Below are 17662 nucleotides of genomic sequence, written 5' to 3' on the forward strand. Positions count from 1 at the left end.
CTTCCTCCTTCTCAGGTTTGTGACTCTATTCTCTGACTGGGACAAACCTGCCTCCCATTTTCCTCAAGATATTTACTGCCACGCTCCACCGACAAACTTGCTTGCATGAAGCAGCCAATTTCCCAACCTCCCCAGTCACCTCTGAGACCGCGCCCCCATCACCCTGGTTCTCTGGCCGCTGGGCATGCTGCTCCAACACCTCTGCCTGGAAGCCACCCCCTACTGTCCACTTCCTCAGCTGCCCACATCCCTGAACTTGGAGGGGAAACGAGAGCAGGGAGGACGGGACCACTGGGTATCCATACAGAAACAAAGAACGCTCCTCCTCACCAACAGTCAATTCCAGATGCAGTGTGGGCTCAAAAGGAACACGACTGAAGCTCCTGGGAGATCAGGAAGGTCTTGACGACCTGTTGCTGGGACTCCTTCACACAACACAGAAGCACCAGCCAAAAGGGAAAGATGGCAGACCTGACCCCATTTAAATGGCTAACTTCTGCTCATTAACACATCCTTAAGGAGTGAGAACGATAAGCCACTTTGTGGGAGCAGTATCTGGTGATATAAAAATATCAGCCATTTCTAGAATATAAAAAGAACTCCTGTAACTCAATAAGAAAAAGGTAGTCAATCCGATAGAGAAATGTGGATTGAAGGGAGACTTTATCCCAGGGGATAACAAACACAGAAGAGGGCTGGCTCATTAAGTGGTCAGGAAAGTGCAAACGAGGCTGCACCCAGAAGTGCCCAGGCCCCAGAGAGCAGTGCGGGGGGGGGGGGCACTCGCACTGGGGACAGCCTGGCACCCTCTGAGCTGCCCAACGTGTGCACACCCTGTGGCCCAGACGCCCCACCTCTGGGTCCAGGGTCCAACCTGCAGACACATGTGCACCAGGCACCCGGAGACCCAGACAGGGGTCTTCTTAAGCTTCTCAGCCCCAGGTGGACAACCCAGATCTCCACTGAAGGTAGAATTAGAAATAATTTGGGTATACATACACATCCAGTGGAATACCACACAGAAAAATCCCACACAATGCCCTATGGCTACACACACCATCGTGGACCTCACAAAGTACAGCTGAGTGGAAGAAGTCACGTACAAAGGAAGCTGTTCTGCATGGCCCCTTTTTTTTAAGTAAGAAAAAAAACCAGACCTAACAAGTCTATGCTTTTTGGAGATGCACATTCCGAGTGGTAAGGCAAGAATGAGGTGCAGGGGGCTGCCTCCTGGGGACGAGAACGGAGCAGACGTCAGTGTTCTGCCTCCTGACTTGGAGTGGTTACCCAGGTGCTCACTCTGTGATAATACAACAGTCTGTAAACTTGGTCTGTGCACTTTTCTGCAAGGGGGCTACAGGCCACAATAAAACACAGCACCTGGGTGGCTGTCACTGGGCACAGGTGTGCCCTCGGGCATGAGGGCGGCGCCTGAGGCTCAGCCTGACTCCCAGCTTTCTGTCCTCCAGCCTCCCCTTGACATGAAAGCGTACCTTCCTTTCTCAAGGGCCACTTTGCAGAGACCTGGCTTCCAAACACAGCTGGGCGCACGGCCTCTAGTGCAACGTAAACGCACCTGGGCATTCCAAGTCCCTGCACGGTCTGCGCCGCAGACCTTCTGACCCATGGGCCCCTGCCTGCAGCAGGGCTACCGCAGTGGCATCCAGCTTGGAAAGGGAAGGCCCAGCAAACATTCACTCACAGGTTGCCCTTGCCGCTTGCCTCCCCACACAACGTCAGGCCAGCTCTCTGAGGAGCAGACCGCAGGGCTGGGAGTTCCCTGAGAACAGCCCAGGGCATCTGGGCCCTGGAGGGGCAGGAGGCACCAAAGGGCCCAAGACCTTTTGGCTGAGAACTCAGGAGGAATGTTTACAAAGAGCAGCCCCCAGTGCAAGCGGTTTAGTGGGGTATTTGGATGCAACCTCTATTCTAAACATCAGGGAAAATCCACAACCATATGGAGGGCCTTCCACACCAATTGGGGAAGAAGGGGGCCAGTTTGGGGCTCTGCAAGCACACGTGTCCGGGGCCACCGCCCTCCTGGATACCTCTGGTCCTTTGATCACCTGCGAGCCACCTTCAGGGTGGTGGGAGCGGCATGTCTGGCACAAAAGTGCTTTGAAGAAGGGTGGGTCCCTGACAGGCCTCATCCTTTGGGGATCGGGAACCATGGTGCCTAGATGTCCAGGCTCCGAGTCCACGGCAGGAAGACAGACCTGCCCTGCAGGGCTTTCAGGAAAGTTTCACTTAAACTTGGTAGACAGAAACTCATTCTCCCACCCATCTGCCCCTTCCTGCTGCCTCGTGGCCCACCTCTCGCCTGGCGTCCCCAGCCTGGCACCTCTACAAGGCCATGGTGGCAGTGCCAGACCCCTCTGGGCTCTGCTCACAGCCGCTCACAGCTGGGTCCGCCGTGGCTTTGGCACGTGCAGCATCCTCTGTCAGGGGTGCCAGACCCCCACCTTGCTCTCGCCATCTCCTGCTCTCCCTGCACCAGTCAGCCCAAATGCCATGGACCTGGGCACCTGTGTGGCCCAGCCAGTGCCCCGGGGGGTGGCTGCACTTGGGGTCTGGAGCACAAGCCCAGTCAGTGGGTGGGCTTCAGGCACAGGCTCTGCACCACCCTGGTGACCAGGCCTCGCCACCTCGTGGGAAGGGGACCACCCGTCAGAGCAGGTGTTGCAACACCAGAGCCCTGGGGTCCCCAGGAGGGAAGCTGAGGCTCCTTTAAGGAGAAGCCCTGAGCTCAGCCATGGCCGCCTAGCTCTTGCCACTGGAGAGCCCTGGCGGGCCAGGGAGGGCTCTACTCAGGCCACAGGTGGCGTGTGGGGCTGCAGACGGAGTTGTTTTGTGCGTTCTTCAGGCTTTTCTCAGTGGGCACCCGCCTGGACAGAGCAGTGGTCACAGAGGCTGCAGTGCCGGGCACCCAGTGTCCCCGGACATGGCCTCCGGACGGGCCAAGGGCAGAGATCACACTGCTCTGCCATGGGGAGGGGCTGCCCCGGCAGCTGGGGGAGACCCCGAGAGCCTCCAGTGGCAAGCTCTTGGCCCCTCTTGGCTCGCTGCCACCAAGACCCACCTGAGGAGGGGCGCCTGGGTGGCTCAGATGGTTAAGCGTCTGCCTTCAGCTCAGGTCATGATCCCAGGGTCCTGGGATCGAGCCCCACATCAGGCTCCTGGCTCAGAGGGGAGCCTGCTTCTCCCTCTCCCTCTGCCTCTCTCCCTGCTCATGCTCTCTCTCTCTCTCTGTATCTCTGTGTCTCAAGTGAATAAATAAAATCTTAAAAAAAAAAAAGACCCACCTGAGGAGCCGGTGCCCCTGGGGCAGTGTCTGCAGCCAGGTCACACACTGGCCCCCATGGCCGTCCAGCGTGGCAACCGCCCTCCGCGTCTGCAGGCTCCAGATGTGCACCAGCCCGCTCAGGGACCTGTTCTGACAAGCGCAAGCACCGGCTCAGGCACAGGTGTCAGAGGACATTCCCAGCATGCTCTGCAGGGCTGGCCTGGCAACCCCACAGCAGTGGACCGGGCATTTCATTCAGGGGCTTTTAGTTGAGGTGACGGCTGTCCATGTGAACTACGGGTAAAAGTGGCACAGTGTTCCTTTTCCAGGGATGGCGGGCAGAGGGCCCTCAGGAGCCTCTAGGTCACCTCAGGCAGAGGGACAGGGGGCTGCTGCTGACACTGTAAACCGGGTGGTGTCTATCAGGGCATGCTCCCTGCCTCCTCCGAGGGGGCCAGGCCCAAGGGACAGCTTGTCGAGTGGGTTCTGAAAAGTCAGTGTGCCCGCCCGAGTGATGGGCAGCCTGAGCCCGTCACTAGGATCCCCAAATGAGCCCCGGGCTCATTGCTAGCCCACCGCCCCCTAAATTCACCCTGGGCTAACCCCCGGGGTTGGGTTGGGGTCGCTGCTACTCACCCGGAGAGGAGGAGTGGGCGCCCCTGTCCTTGGGCTCCTCCGAAGAAATGCAGTGCATGCACCGCCGACTGGGTACCTCGGAGGACAAACTGGGGGTCTGGCGGTGGGAGCGGGGAGGCTGCCATACTGGGTGGGGGTGCAGTCACCTGGGGACCAAGGAAGGGTGTGAGTGACCCACTTGTCGTCCTTCAGGAAGGCAGTCGGATCCTCCCTGGATGCTACCCACCCCCTTCAGCCTGTCTTCCATCCTGCCTTTTGGCCTCTACACCCAAATGGCATCACCGTGGCCCCAACCTGCACCATCTCTGGGTGGGCACAGTGGCGCCCACACCCTTCTGAGGTCACTCTCACCTTCAGCGCCCTGCGAAGAGCCCGCCCCTGGCCTCCAGGGCTTGCTGTCCACCCACCAGCTATACCCTCTGACTCCCTGAATCCCACTGGCCGCAGCAGCAGGAGGAGTGACTCCTCCTCACTCGGTTTGCCTTCTCCTCGCCTGGGCTGTCCACACACCCTGGGGTGTCTGTCCTGCCTCTGGGCCTGGCTGAGTACTGCAAATTCAGCCTCCTTCCTCCCTCCTGATGCCCATCTCCTCTCCTCCCTGCAGGGGAGCAATGACATGCCAGGACATGCTGTCCACTCTGGCCCTGTAGCAAGCTCGGGGAACAGGGCCCACGCTGGCCTGCTCCCCCCAGACCACAGGCCTGGCCACTGGCACCAGGCACAAAGGAGCTGCTCAGCAAGTGCATACTGAAGGGATGAACCAATGGACAGACAAGAGGTGTGCGGGGTCCCTGGGGGCTGGAAGAGCGAGCAGGACCCAAAGATGAAGAGGAGGCTCTCTCTCACATGTGCTGCAAACACCACCTACTGGGTCCTGAGGGCCTGTACCTCCACCCTTAGAGAAGGCAGCACCACACTTACTGTTGGAGAAACAGGAGGCAGGGGATGGTCTGGTGAGCTACCCCAGGCCCCTCAGACTCAGGCCTGAAGTCTGCACGCTGCCACCAAGAGGCAGAGTGGCCGGTGCACTAGTGTGTGGGCAAGGGGCAGGGACTGAGTTACCTTGCCACTCCCCAGGAGGACTGATATCACAGATGAGTGACCCTTCCTCAAATCACTGGTCCTGTGGGGCCCACCCACCTGAAAGGAGAAGCCTCCCAGTGTCCCCACTGAGCCCACCCCAGCAACGGGACAGGGATGGTTGCCAGACCAGAAGTGACCTGCTCCAATGACCACGGGGGCACATCTGTCAGCCTGCAGGTCCCAGGCCAGGCTGAGGGTACAGAGGGAAAGGCCAGGAGCAGACTGCTGGGGAGCTGCAGCAACTTCATCAGGAGGGCCTCTCCTGCTGGGCTCTGAGGCCCTTTCCCACCTGCCCCTCTCCAGCCTGGACACAGAGCAGGGAAGAGGCTGCCCGGCCACTGAGGGAGCCACAGCCACCAGAGGAACTGGGCAGGGCAAAGAACAGGAGCAGAGAAGATAGCATTCCTCCAGGAGGGAGCCTTGGCCGATGGCAGAGGTTGGAGGGGGTTCCAGGCCAAGCAGGGAGGCCCACGCAGAAGGGGGGCTGAGGCCGAGACAGGCAAACATGCAGGCGCAGAGGCAGGAGAGGCGTGGGTTTCTCCAGCAGGAGACCAGTCCAGGCACCGCTTCAGCCACACTCTCAACCGGGAAGCCCTGTACCTCCCCTCGTTGAAATCATCCCAGACCCTTTCCTTCTCTCTCTCTTCAGAAGAGAGCCCGGAATAGCTTCACTAGAGCGAAAGGTTCAAAGCACCTGAGAAATGCCACTGTCAAGGCAGCTGGGGCCTTGTAAGCCAGGGGGCTCTGAGTCACCTAGATAGCAGGGCGGGGGGTGGGGGGAACAGGGACAGGCAGTGACCCGAGACTCCGGAGACCACCGAAGTCAGGGAAACACTGCAGAGACCCGGCAGAAGGCCACTGCCAGCACCAGGCTAGCTGAGGCCGGGCCCATGTGAGGGCTAGAAGTGGGGTTGGGGCTGAGATCCTAATGACCCAAAGCAGACACTGAAGGGCTAGGGCCAGGAAGGGGCAGATGCTCACCCTTACTGGTGAGAGACCATAGGCAGCCGCTCTACTGCTTGATCCCGCCTCTGTCGAGGGGTTTCAAAGAGAAGGAAGGGGTCCCTGGGAATGGAGCTTACAAATGGCCAAGTCCCTGTTTGTTTGTTTCTTTTTTAGGGTTTTCACTGCAAAAGCCTCTCTCACCTTTCGCTAAAAACCAACTGACTCTTCCCAGACACAAGGACGGCCTCCTGTGCACAGAGACCTGACTCCATACTGCTCCATGACCCATGGCCCCTGCTCTGGCCTGGGACAGGTGAGCAGCCAGGAGACACTGCTCAGCCGGGGCGGTGAACCCTGCAAGGCTGCCCTCCGGCAGGCAGGCTTGGGACAAAATTCAGAGGAGCAGCTATAGGGCCCTCCGAAGCTACTGGCTGTCTGTGCTATCAGAACAGCTGGTCAGCTCCAGGGCCCCAGATCTGGAGAAACCCAAGAATGCAGAACCCTGCTAAAGCACCTCAACCCATCAGAAAAGCCCCGGTCTCCAGGGCTGGGGAGCAGGGGGCATCCCACCCCCACGGTCCAGGCCTCAGAGCCCTACTTCCGCACAGGCTCCCACGGTGCAGTGCTGACGCGCGCACACGCTGCGTTCATGCACACGCATGCGCACACGGACAGAGGGCACACACATGCATACACACGCACGCACATGCATGCACACACTCACACACACGCACAGGCAGCATGGGGGCCTTGGGCAGCGCCAGCCGAAGCACAGCCCACACTTGGCACTTGCCTGCGGCCTGATGGGAGTTTCCAGAACCTCACTAGCACAAGGCTCGGTCTGAGGTGATGAAATCAAGTTCTCCTCTATTGTTTCCCCAGAACTGCAGGGAACAAACCCGTCACGTTGTTACAACAACCAAAATGTTCAGGCCAAAATGATGCATCGGCAATTAAGGGCTCCATCATTTCAAGCAATTAAAATAAACGCTTTATTTGAAAACTAATTAATTCTAGCTACATATTTTTCCCATGACAATATCCTATGATTACTTGATTTATGACATCTAATTATTCTTTATTAATCTAATTGAGAATAATCGCGTTATCCTATCTCCCCTGGCAGCGGGCCGCCCGGAGCGGAGGCCGCAGCCCCTTGTGCAACACCAGTGCACGGTACCAGCCGCCCGCTGCTGCCTCGTTTCCCTGTTCTGTCACTCGTCTTTTCCTCCCAGAGGGCAAAGGAACATGAAACTCAATCCACCGAGCACAACTTCGGATTCTGCCTGCTCTTCGAGATGTCAAAGAGAGACACATTCTTTTCAAAATTAAAAAGAAAGACAATCTGACAAAATTTGTGCAACCCTGACAGCCTTTCCAACTGATGCTGTGAACCCCGAAAGCCCCCAAGGCCCTCGGCCCCTGGATGGAGGACGACAGTGCCCCCCTGCGTCCTGCCTCAGAAGCAGCAGCCTGGCAGGCCTCAGGGTCATCCCCACAGAGAGGGGCCTGGAGCCCTCCTCCTGGCATGAGGAGCACCGGGCAAGCAGGGTCCCCTGTGGGAAGGCACATGGGTGGCTGGGACCAGGCTACACCTGGCTCTCACCCTCCCACCAAGCCACACACACCTGAGGCAGGCAGAGCAGCCATGGGCCCCAAGGGTGCCCCTCATGGGGAAGGCAGGCAAACCACCAAAGACTGGAAACGCAGAGGAGGCAGGGCCAAGGGAGAAGCTGGTACCCAGAGACCACAGCCTGACCCATGAGTCAGCCCTGAGCACCCACCGTGCACTCAGTCACAGAACCCTTTCCTTTTACCGCAACAGGACCACTGGTCCTTAAAGAAGCTTGGAATCAACAAGGAGCACTGAGAAGTGAGCCAAAGCGGGGAAGCCACAACCAGAGTCAGCCAAGCACTCTTCCTGCCAGCTCCAGCCCACCGGGTCTTGCCTCACTGACTGCCTATGTCTGGGAGTGCAAGGACAGGCTGCACGGGATGCTGCGAGTACCTCCAGGGCTGGGGAGCGGAGCCCCAAGAGGTACTGGCCCCGCCCTCCCCGCCCTCCATAAGTGAGCCCCACAAGAGCACAGAATGGTTTCCAGCAGCCCCATAAGGCACCTAAGAATTCCATAACCAGCACAGACTAGGGAGGCACCACTTTGTAGCAGGATAGATGCCCACAAAACAACTAAAATAAAGACCGAAAATCTTCAGTACATCACTAAGCTGTCAAAAAAAAAAAAAAAAAAAAAGTCTAGAACCTTCAGAGGCCAAACACTAAGTGGAAGTCAAATGTAGTGAGGTCTACGGAGCCCCCAGTTGGCACCTGCCCTAAGGGCATCTGCTACATTAGTGACCTAGAATTCTGGTTCTTAAGCAAGGCCTCTGAGTCTATGAAAGACAGCTTAGGGCCCTCCCAAAGTGGACAATCTCATAGGAGCATCTCCATAAAGATGAGACCCCACAGGACTAAATGCTCAGTGTTAGACTGAACCAGAAGTAGACCTACACCCAGAGGTGCCCGTCTTCGGGCTTTAGTCCTAATTTACACCACCTTAGGAGGTCTCCAAAACTTCAGTCTGTGAATGTCTCTCATAGGAGCCCATGTTCAACGCAGGCCTGAATGAATTCACTGATAAAGCCCTATGAAATGCAAGTAGTCAAAACTCTTAGAAACAAAAAAGGAAACATGGCACCATGAATGAGAGCCATGAGAAACAACAAAAGGCAGAACTAGACCCCTAGAGTGCAAAGCATTCAGGCATATAAAATAAAGATGTTTAATGCTTTTAAAGAAATAAAAAGAGGGAACTAAAATCACAATTGGAGAGCAAGAGATCATAAAAATCACCACTCAGATTTGAAAAAGGACCCAACCGGGTGAAAGGCTGTTGGGAAACAGGAGATTTGCACTGTGCCAAGGTATTACACTACAGATTATTGACTGATCACAGAAGGAGAATGTTCCTTAATGATGGAGACATCTGGCTGTCACCACCTTCACCATGAGATTAAAGCTGGCACCGCCAATAGTAAACAAACTGGCATCACTTATCTCCTGAGGTGATGCCAGAAAACACGGCACCATCCTTGTACATCTGTGCCAACAACTTGCTGAAAACAATCAGACACATCCAGATTACAGGATACTGGACAAGGCAACTAGCTCAGACTTATCAAAAAGTCAAGATCAAGAGAAAAAACAAGAGCAAAAAGCAGGGTGAGGGTTCTAAATTGAGAGACTAAAGAGGCATTTTGACCAGATCTAACACATGAACCTTGATTGGATCAAAAGTGGGGGGGACAACTGGGGAATTTCTGAATATGGACTGTAGATAATATGGAATTATTGTGGGGCACCTGGGTGGCTCAGTCAGTTGAGCATCCGACTCTTGATTTCAGCTCAGGTCGGGATCCCGGCATCAGTGCAGAGTAGGCTTGAGATTCTCTCTCTCCCTCTCCCTTTGCCCCTCCGCCTGCTCATGCTCACTCTCTCTCTAAATACATATTTTTTAAAATATGAAATTATTGTTAATTTTATTGGGCAGGATAATGGTATTTTGCCTAGAAAAATGCCCTTATTCACAGGCTACAGTGTTTTAGGGGTGAAATGTCATGATGTCTGTACAGTTTTCAAATGTTTCAGAAAAAGAAATTTCAATCTCTATCTACATACAGAGAGGTAAAGCAAATGTGGCAAAATGCTAACAACTGAAGAACATAAGTGAAGAATATGTAAGTATTTACTATGCTATACTTGCAACTTTTCCGTAAGCTTGAAATTATAAAAGCATTCTAGAGGAGGGGGAGGAAGACAAACCCACCCTGGACTCATATCCAGAATAAACAACATACAGATCAATACAATAAGAAAGCAAACACCAAAAAGGAAAATAAACAAAAGATTTGAACAGATATATCACAAGAAACATAAATGACCAATAAACATATGAAAAGGTATTTAACCTAATTAATAATCTTGGAAATGGCTGTCAAAACCACAATGTGATATAATTACACTCCTAGCAAATTAGCAAAAGATTAAACAATCTGTCAAATGTTGACTACAATGTGGGACAACCTGAACCCTTTACCATGCTAGAGGGAGCATAAATTGAAAAAATCACTTTGGAACACAATCTGGGACTAGTTCACACACCTTCTGATGCAGCAACCCCTTTATTAGATAAATACCTTACAGAAATTCTCATATATGTACAAGAAGAAATTTGTACAAGAATGTTATAGCAATATTATGCATGCTAATAAAAACTAGAAACAACCCAAATGACCATCAACTGTAGAAAAGAATAAAACATTCATATAATAGGATATTCCACAAAACTGAAAATGTATAAACTCCAGTCTCACATGGATGAAACTCAAAATCATAATTCTCATTAAGAGACATTAAGGATGTAAAAAATGAGGCTGTAGATGGGAGAAAATATTCATGACACATATATCTGATGAAAGACCATACACAGAATACTTAAATTATAAAGTTAATATGAAAAGGGAGGGGTGTGCCTGGGTGGTGCAGTCAGTTATGTGTCTGATTGGTTTGGGCTCAGGTTGTGGTCTCGGGGTCCTGAGACTGAGCCCCATGTCGGGCTCTGCGCTCAGCGCAGAGTCTACTTGGGACTTCTTTCCCTCTCCCTCGGTGCGTCCCCCCCACTCACGCTCTCTCTCTCTAAAATAAATAAATAAATCTTTTTAAAAAAAACGTTAAAGTGATTCCAAAAGGCTAAAACTAGAGATGGACAAAGGTATTTCAGACAAATAGAAACAATAAAAGAGCAGTGAAATACAGATGTCAACAAAGTTGAATTCTAGCCAAAAAGTATTAGAATTGACAAACCCACACACTTTGCAATACTGAAAGCTGCAATTCACAATGAATATATGATTGTTTTGAATACCTATGTCTTAAATGACAGAAACACCACCTTTATAAAACAGAAACTACAGGAAATTCAAGGAATCACAGAAAAAACTCACCAATAATTGGAGAACATGATAGACTACTGCTCTCAGTACAAGTCAAGTCGATAATAATAGTAAGGAGATAGAAGACTCCATGGGGTAAATATTATGGATCGACATGGAACTTTACACTCTGATAACAGAGATGACACCTTCTTCTCAAGTGCATGTGAACATGTGTAAAAATTATATACTGGGTCACAAAGAAAACATCAGTAAGTCCCATAAGGAAATATTATAAACATATACAATGACCACAGTGCAGTTAAATCATAAATTAACAAAATAAAACCTAAAATGTCCTCCCAACTAAAAATTTAAAACCATTTATTAAACAACAAATTTTAGGTGAAAGGGGAAGTACTTAATCCACAAATTTTATTTTATTATTATTTTTTTCATCCACAAATTTTAAAAACGACAATGAAAAACACTACAAGCCAGAATTCATGAGATATATTTAAAGCTTTGACCAGACGGAAAGTAGAGACCAGTATCACTTATGAATATCATATAAAAATAGTAAATAAAATATTAAGCAAACAAAATACAACATCAAATTAAAGAAATAATACATGATGACCAAGTGGAATTTATCCTTGGAATGCAAGGGTAGTTGTTTTTTATTTTTCTTAATTATTTATTTATTTGAGAGATAGAGCATGTTTGTGTGAGAGAGAGAGAGACGTGAGTGAGAGAGAACAAGAGGGATGGGCAGAGGGAGATGGAGAAGCAGGCTCCCTACTGAGCAGGGAGCCCAACGCAGGACCCTCATGACCTGAGCCGAAGGCAGACATTTAACCAACTGAGCCACCCAGGTGCCCATAAGGTTAGTTTAATTAGGAAATCCATTAATGTCATACACCATATTAATAAATCTATGGAGAAAAGTCATATAATTTATCTCCATAGATGCTAAAAAAAAAAAAAAAAAAACAAAACTTCTGACAACATTCAATACCCTTTTTTTTTTTTTTAGAGGGGAGGGGAGGGGTAGAGGGAGGCAGAAAAGAGAGATTCTTAAGCAGGCTCCATGCCCAGCATGGGGCCCAACACGGGGCTCAATCTTACAACCCTGAGTTCATGACCTGAGCTAAAATCAAGAGTTGGATGCTTAACTGACTGAGCCACCCAGTTGCCCCTCAATACCCTTCTTTTTTTTTAAGATTTTATTTATTTATTTGACAGAGTGAGAGAGCATTAGCCAGGGGAGCGGCAGAGGGAGTGGGAGAAGCAGGCTCCCCACTGAACAGGGAGCCCAACCCAGGGTTGAATCCCAGGACCCTGGGCTCATGACCTGAGCTGAAGGCAGATGCTTAACTGGCTGAGCCACCCAGGTGCCCCTCTCAATACCCACTTTTTATTAAAACACTTAACCAGGGCACCTAGGTTTTTATTAAAACACTTAACCTGGCTCCCTGCTCGGTGGGGAATCTGCTTCTCCCTCTCCCTCTGCCCCTCCCCCTCACTCGTGCTGTCTCTCTCTCACTATCTCAAAATAAATAAATAAAATCTTAAAACAAAACCAAACAAAACAAACCCCAACTAACCAAAGAGAAACTGATGGGTTTCTTAAAATTAAAATACTCACACACACACACACACACACACACACACACGCACCCCTCCTTCTAAGGTCAACACATTACTTTATGAAGAATTATCGGAGGTATTTCCTCTAAGATCAGAATACCCCATATCTATACTACTATTCAAAACTTCTGGAGGTCTAAGCCAATGCAATTAAATAAGAAAAATCAATTGAAGGCATATGACTTGGAAAAGAAAACATTAAATTATTTTCCAGATGACATGATGATATACATGAGAGCCTTGGATAATCAATAATAAAACAAATTCAAGCATTAAAAAAAAATTTAGTAATGTAGCAGGGTGGGGGACTAACAAAGAGAACTTAATAGCTTCCATATGCACAAACAATAACCTCTTAGAGAAAACTCCATTCACAATACCAATTAGAAGATAAAATACCTAAGACATTTTTAAACTTTTGCATGTCAAAAGAGATAAAATTCTAATAACTTTAGAATATACAGAAATCTTCAAAATTAAGGAAAGTCTAAAGACCAAACAGAAAATGGGCAAAAGACATGAATTCACAGTCACAAAAAATGAAAATGGCCCTTAAACATATAAAAAGATGCTTAACATGACTCATGGAGAAACGTAATTTAAAACTACATTGACAGGCTTCTGGATCTGGCCAGTATGAAATAAATTCACTATAGCCTCTCTCTCTCTCTGGCTGACTGCAACTAAAAACTCTAGACAAAATATAAAAACCAATTACTTAAAAACTCTGAAAAGCGAACAATAACAGGCAGATTTTGGAGGCAAGCAAAACCTTGGAGAAGTGACCTGTATGGGAATGAGTTTCCCATTTTCATTAGTATGTCTTGGGGCATTGCCTTGGGGTAGGCCCAGCTTGCATAGCTGCAAGGCAGCAGTGGCTAAAACTTAGACTAGTTTCTGGACAACTTTACAGAGAAAAAGTCTAAAGAATGTGAGAGGAAATCCCTGATGGGTTTTTTTTTTCTCTTCTCTCTGAGCACTGCCCCAAGAATGGGCCCTAGACACAGAACTGTGTGGGAGAAGTGACTCTGAGAGAAACCTCTGTCTTTTTGGCCAGAGGAACCAAGAAAAGGGGATCCTGCTGGATGGAGTGTGTGGAGTTGGGGGGAGAATTGCAGAGAGGAAAGAGCTAAAGAAAAAGGTTTCTTAATTCTGTGAATGAACCCATAAAAGTCCCACGCTCACTACTGAGTTTCATAAGCCTGGGATAGACCCAAATGAGCCTCTCAAAAGTGTTGAAAACTGAAAAGAGATTAAAACCATAGCCCACAAAGGGCAAGACAGAACTTGTGTGGCAATTCTAACTGGGTTGACTGCCTGCTAATACAAAATTCAACATTCTCCAGAGGACTCCATGTAACACTCAACCAGGATATGTCTGGGAAATAATACAAAATTATTCAACATACCAAGAACCAGAAAATGAGAGCAGTTCTCAAGGGAAAAGTCAACCTATATATGCCAACCTTGAGACTATTCAGATGTTGGGAATATCAGATAAGGATTCTAAAGCAACTTTTATAATTATGCTCCATGAGGCAAAGGTAAACATACTTGAAATGAACAGAAGGAAAGTTCTCAGCAGAGAAACATAAGTTAATTTTTTTAAAAAGGAAATTTCAAAACTGAGTAATACAATATCCAAAACAAAAAAAAAATTCAATAATGGAATGGGAGATGATAAAGGAAAGAGCCAATGAACGTGAAGATTGGTCAACAGAAATTATCTAATATAAAATCAGAAAGAAAAAAATTAAAATAAATGATTAGAACATCAGGGACTTGTGGAATAACAGTAAAAGGTCTGAGGTCGTGTAACTGGAGTCTGAGAAGAAGAGAAAGAAATGGAGCAGGAAAATTACTTGAATAAATAACTGCTTGAAATTTCACAAATTTGGGAAGAGACAAAAATTTAGAGATTTAAGGACTCAATGAACCATAAGCAGGATAAAACCGTATTTAAACACATCATAATTAGGGGCGCCTGGGTGGCTCAGTCATTAAGCGTCTACCTTCGGCTCAGGTCATGATCCCAGAGTCCTGGGATCGAGCCCCGCGTCGGGCTCTCTGCTCAGCAGAAAGCCTGCTTCTCCCTCTCCCACTCCCCCTGCTTGTGTTCCCTCTCTCGCTGTGTCTCTCTCTGTCAAATAAATAAATAAAATCTTTAAAAACAAACAAACACATCATAATTAAACTGCTGAAAAATAATAAAGAAAAAATCTGGACAGTGATGACACATACATAGGGAAATAATAATCTGAATTACTGTGGATTTCTCATCAGAAACTATGGAAGCCAGCAGACAGTGGAACATCTTTAAAGTATTGAAAGAAAAAAACTCTATATCCAGTAAATTCTCTTTTGGGAATGAAGGCAAAAATAGACATTCTCAGATGAAGGAAAACTAAGAGACTTTCTTGCCAGCAGATGTGGCCTAAAGGAAATACTAAAGTAGGTTCTACAGCTCAAAAATAATGATACTCAGAAGGGAATGTGGAACTTCAAGAAGGCAGAGGAAGAGAAATAGTAAATATCCAGGTAAATATAAAAGACAATGTTCACCTCTTAAGTGAACATGTATATTGTTAAAACGATAACACTGTCTGGTAGGGTTTTCAATACAACAGCTATCACATGAAGGCAGGAGGGTAAGGGGACCTATATGATTGTAAGGCTTCTATATTTTACTTGAAATGAAAAATAATATTAACCCTAAGAAAACTGTGAAAGGTTGAGAACGTACACTGCAATCTCTAGAGGAACCATTAAAAACATATAATACAAAGAGATATAGCTGAAAAGCCAATAGAAAAATTTAAACACAGCATTTGAAAATATTTAAATAAATCAAAAGAAGACAGGAAAGAGGAGAGAGAGGAACCAAAAAAATCAGAGGAAAAAGAGAAAACAACAAAATGGTAGACCAAAATAGAATCATAATAATGATTACAATAAATGTAAATGCTCTCAACATGTTAATTATCAGATCTAACAATTATAACCTATTTTTTTTGAAAAAGGCCCAAATGTAAGTTATCTGGCAGAAACCCACTGTAAATATAAAAACACAGATTAAAAGTAAAAAGATGAAAAAGAATTACTATACATACAATAAAAAAAAGTTGGCTGGAAAGGATATGTTAATGTCACAGAAAGTAGACCTCAGAGAAAGGAATATTACCAGGGATAAGAAAGATACAAAATAATAAAATGTATCAATTCATCAAAAAGACATAAGAGTCCTAAATATATATTCAGCTAACAACAGAACTTCAAAAGTCATGAAGGAAAAACTGATGGAACTGAAAGCAGAAATAAACAAATACATAATTATAGCTAAGACTTAAACTCCTCCTTAGTAATTAGTTGAATAAGTGGCCAAAAAGTCATACAGAATCCTAATACTATCTACCTACTTGACTTCGTTGACATTAAGCAAATACTCTACCCAACAGAAAAGAACACATTCTTCTCAAATGCACATGGAATATTCATCAAGATAGACCATATCCTGGGTCATAAAACAAAACCTTAAAAAATGAAGAAGAAACAAAAGCATACAAAATATGTTCACTAACGTTATGGAATTAACCTGGAAATCAATAATGGAAAGGTAACTGGAAAGTCTCCAAATATTTGGAAAATGAACAATATACTTTGAAATACTCAATTGGTCAAAGAGGTAAGTAATCCCAAGAGAAATCAGAAAATATTTTGCACTTAATAAAAATGAAAAACAAAATAATCAAAATTTGTAGGATGCAGCTAAAGGGAGGCATGGAGGAAAACACATAGCATTAAATGCCTACATTCAGGGTACTTGGCTGGCTCAGTCAGTAGGGCATAAGACTCTTGGATCTCAGGGTCATGAGTTCAAGCCCCATGCTGGGTGTAGAGATTACTTAAAAAAAAAAATGCCTACATTAGAAAAAGAAAGGTCTCAAATCAATGATGTAGTCTGCACCTTAAGAAACTAGAAAAAGAGGTGCAAAATAAGCCCCAAAGCAAGCTAAAGGAAGGAAATGATAAGGATAGAGCAGAAACAAATGAAATAGAGAATAGTAAAGCAATAAAGAATATCAACAAAACGAGAGATTGGTTCTTTAGAAAGATTCGTAAAATTGATAAATCTCTAGACAAAGAACTACAAAAAAAAGGGAGAAGAAACAAACTATCCTCATGAAAGAAGGATTATCACTCGAGACACAACAAACATTAAGGAAATGCTATAAACAACTCAGTGCACATAAGCTTGACAGTTTAAATGAAATGGAACTGAACACAAATATTAGAATGGCTTAAAAAAAAAGAACAAATCCAAGTTTTGGTGATGGAAATGTGGAGCACAGAATTCTCATACACTGTTCGTAAGAATGCAAAATGGTACAAGCATTCTGGAAAACAGTTGGGTAGTTTCTTATTGAATGAAATATACATGTATCATATTGCCTGGCAATCCTACCCCTAGATATTTATTCTAGACAAATGAAAATTGATGTGCAAACAAAAACCTATACATGAATGTGTACAGCAATTCTGTTCACATTGCCCCAAATGAACATCCATAGGTGAATGGAATACTCTTAAGCAATAATAAGGAACTAACTATTGAAAAATGCAACATGGATGGATCTCCAGAGAATTATGGTGAGTGAAAGGTTACACACAATATGAGCCTAGTTATATGGCATTCCGGCCCAACTAGGTAGAGAGCACAGGTGGGCAGTGGCTGGGGGCCAGGGGTGGAGGGAGAGGCTGACCACCGAGGGCGAGCAGGAGGAAAGTTCTGAGGTAATGGATCAGTTTCTATGTTGGGATTGTGGTGGTGCTGGTGTAGACAGGTGTTAAGTACTCACTCTAAGTACATTTCATAGTAACGGTCATATTAATAAGATATTCATGAGTTCATACTGATATAATAAAATGATTGAAGAAATAAATAAACGGGGGAGAGTAGACAAATCTTGCATGCAGGAAAATTCCAAATAATTTGTGTAGATACTCAGCCCTCAATGATGTGCAGCAGAACTTCCACCCCTCGTGAGGGGCTGCCCATACTGATTTCCTTCCTAAGAGGACAGTCTGAAAGGGAAAGAAAAGACTAACTTCACAGAGAGGAAACCTGACAACCACTAC

The 17662-nt window shown here is 47.0% G+C and overlaps 1 protein-coding gene across 5 annotated transcripts in view; it reads right to left on the bottom strand.

Annotated features, from left to right (window-relative positions):
- GNB1L (G protein subunit beta 1 like) overlaps nt 1-17662 on the bottom strand; it is a 68107-nt gene that overhangs the window by 36131 nt on the left and 14314 nt on the right. For all 5 annotated transcript variants that reach the window (XM_032398551.1, XM_032398550.1, XM_032398553.1 and 2 more), the window contains 2 exons: nt 3920-4065; nt 3303-3428 (listed from right to left, as the gene is read on the bottom strand). In XM_032398551.1, the coding sequence (XP_032254442.1) occupies nt 3303-3428; nt 3920-4044 (251 nt within the window). In that variant the 5' untranslated portion in view covers nt 4045-4065. The remainder of the gene's footprint in view (nt 1-3302; nt 3429-3919; nt 4066-17662) is intronic.

Source organism: Phoca vitulina, unplaced genomic scaffold (genome assembly GCF_004348235.1).
Source record: "Phoca vitulina isolate PV1807 unplaced genomic scaffold, GSC_HSeal_1.0 scaffold117, whole genome shotgun sequence".
NCBI lineage: Eukaryota > Metazoa > Chordata > Mammalia > Carnivora > Phocidae > Phoca > Phoca vitulina.